General features: G+C 48.6%; 1 protein-coding gene across 1 annotated transcript in view; it reads right to left on the bottom strand.

The window, feature by feature from the left end:
- Positions 1-429, bottom strand: part of CXCL12 (chemokine (C-X-C motif) ligand 12) — a gene marked incomplete at its 5' end in the record, with an annotated part of 9,915 nt that extends 9,486 nt beyond the window's left edge. The window contains one exon of the mRNA XM_009575077.1: positions 270-429. Coding sequence (XP_009573372.1) covers positions 270-429 — 160 coding nt within the window. The remainder of the gene's footprint in view (positions 1-269) is intronic.
- Positions 430-765: the final 336 nt, after the last annotated feature.

Here is a 765-nt window from a genome sequence, read left to right as displayed (position 1 = left end):
CACATACCCGTGGGGGAAATAGAACATGGGATCACATAGTTACAGGGAGATGACAGAGGTAGAACACAGCTGGGAAACATCTAGCTGGGCTCCTTTGTGTGGGGTAGAGCAGGGTCCAGCTGTATCTGATGCACAGGGTGAAAAGGTGAATTGGAAATCACGGCATGAGACACAGACCTAATTGCAGCCACCAAAGCAGGAATCAGCTCTGTGACTCTCCCTTTTGACACCTGGGATTTGCACCCAGCTGAAAAGAGTAAGAGACTTACACAATCTGAAGTGAGCAGTTGGGTGTGGAGAGGATTTTGAGGTGCTTAATGTTGGCTCTTGCCACGTTGCTCTCGTAGAATCGACAGGGGCATCGGTAAGTCAGGCTGACGGGTTTCTCTGCGGGACACAGGGAGAGAAAGGACGCGTTACTCCCTCTTGCTCCAGGTCAGCAGCGCAGATACACAGACCAGGGCTGACAGAAACTCCCTCCAAACATGCAGGTGAAAAAAAGCAATAGAAAAGCTGTAGCTTTGGGAGAGCATTTGCCCACAGCTCACAGCACAATCCTTTTACCCCAGTACCCAGCCTTTCAATCCTGATGCGTGGGATTTTAGAAGACAAAAGAAGAGGGAGAGAAAATGAAGATAAGTAAAGAAGTGGAGATTAGAATAAGGAGCCGCTCCATTGTGCAGGGATGCTCCTGGTAATTACACAAGATAAAGGCCAAAAGAGGGGGCACTTGTCCTCAGTGTTGTTCTTGCCAAATGATTTTGA

Source organism: Fulmarus glacialis, unplaced genomic scaffold (assembly GCF_000690835.1).
Source record: "Fulmarus glacialis isolate BGI_N327 unplaced genomic scaffold, ASM69083v1 scaffold3613, whole genome shotgun sequence".
Taxonomy (NCBI): domain Eukaryota; kingdom Metazoa; phylum Chordata; class Aves; order Procellariiformes; family Procellariidae; genus Fulmarus; species Fulmarus glacialis.
The sequence above is the reverse complement of the archived record's forward strand: the minus strand, read 5'-3'. Positions and strand labels throughout refer to the sequence as shown.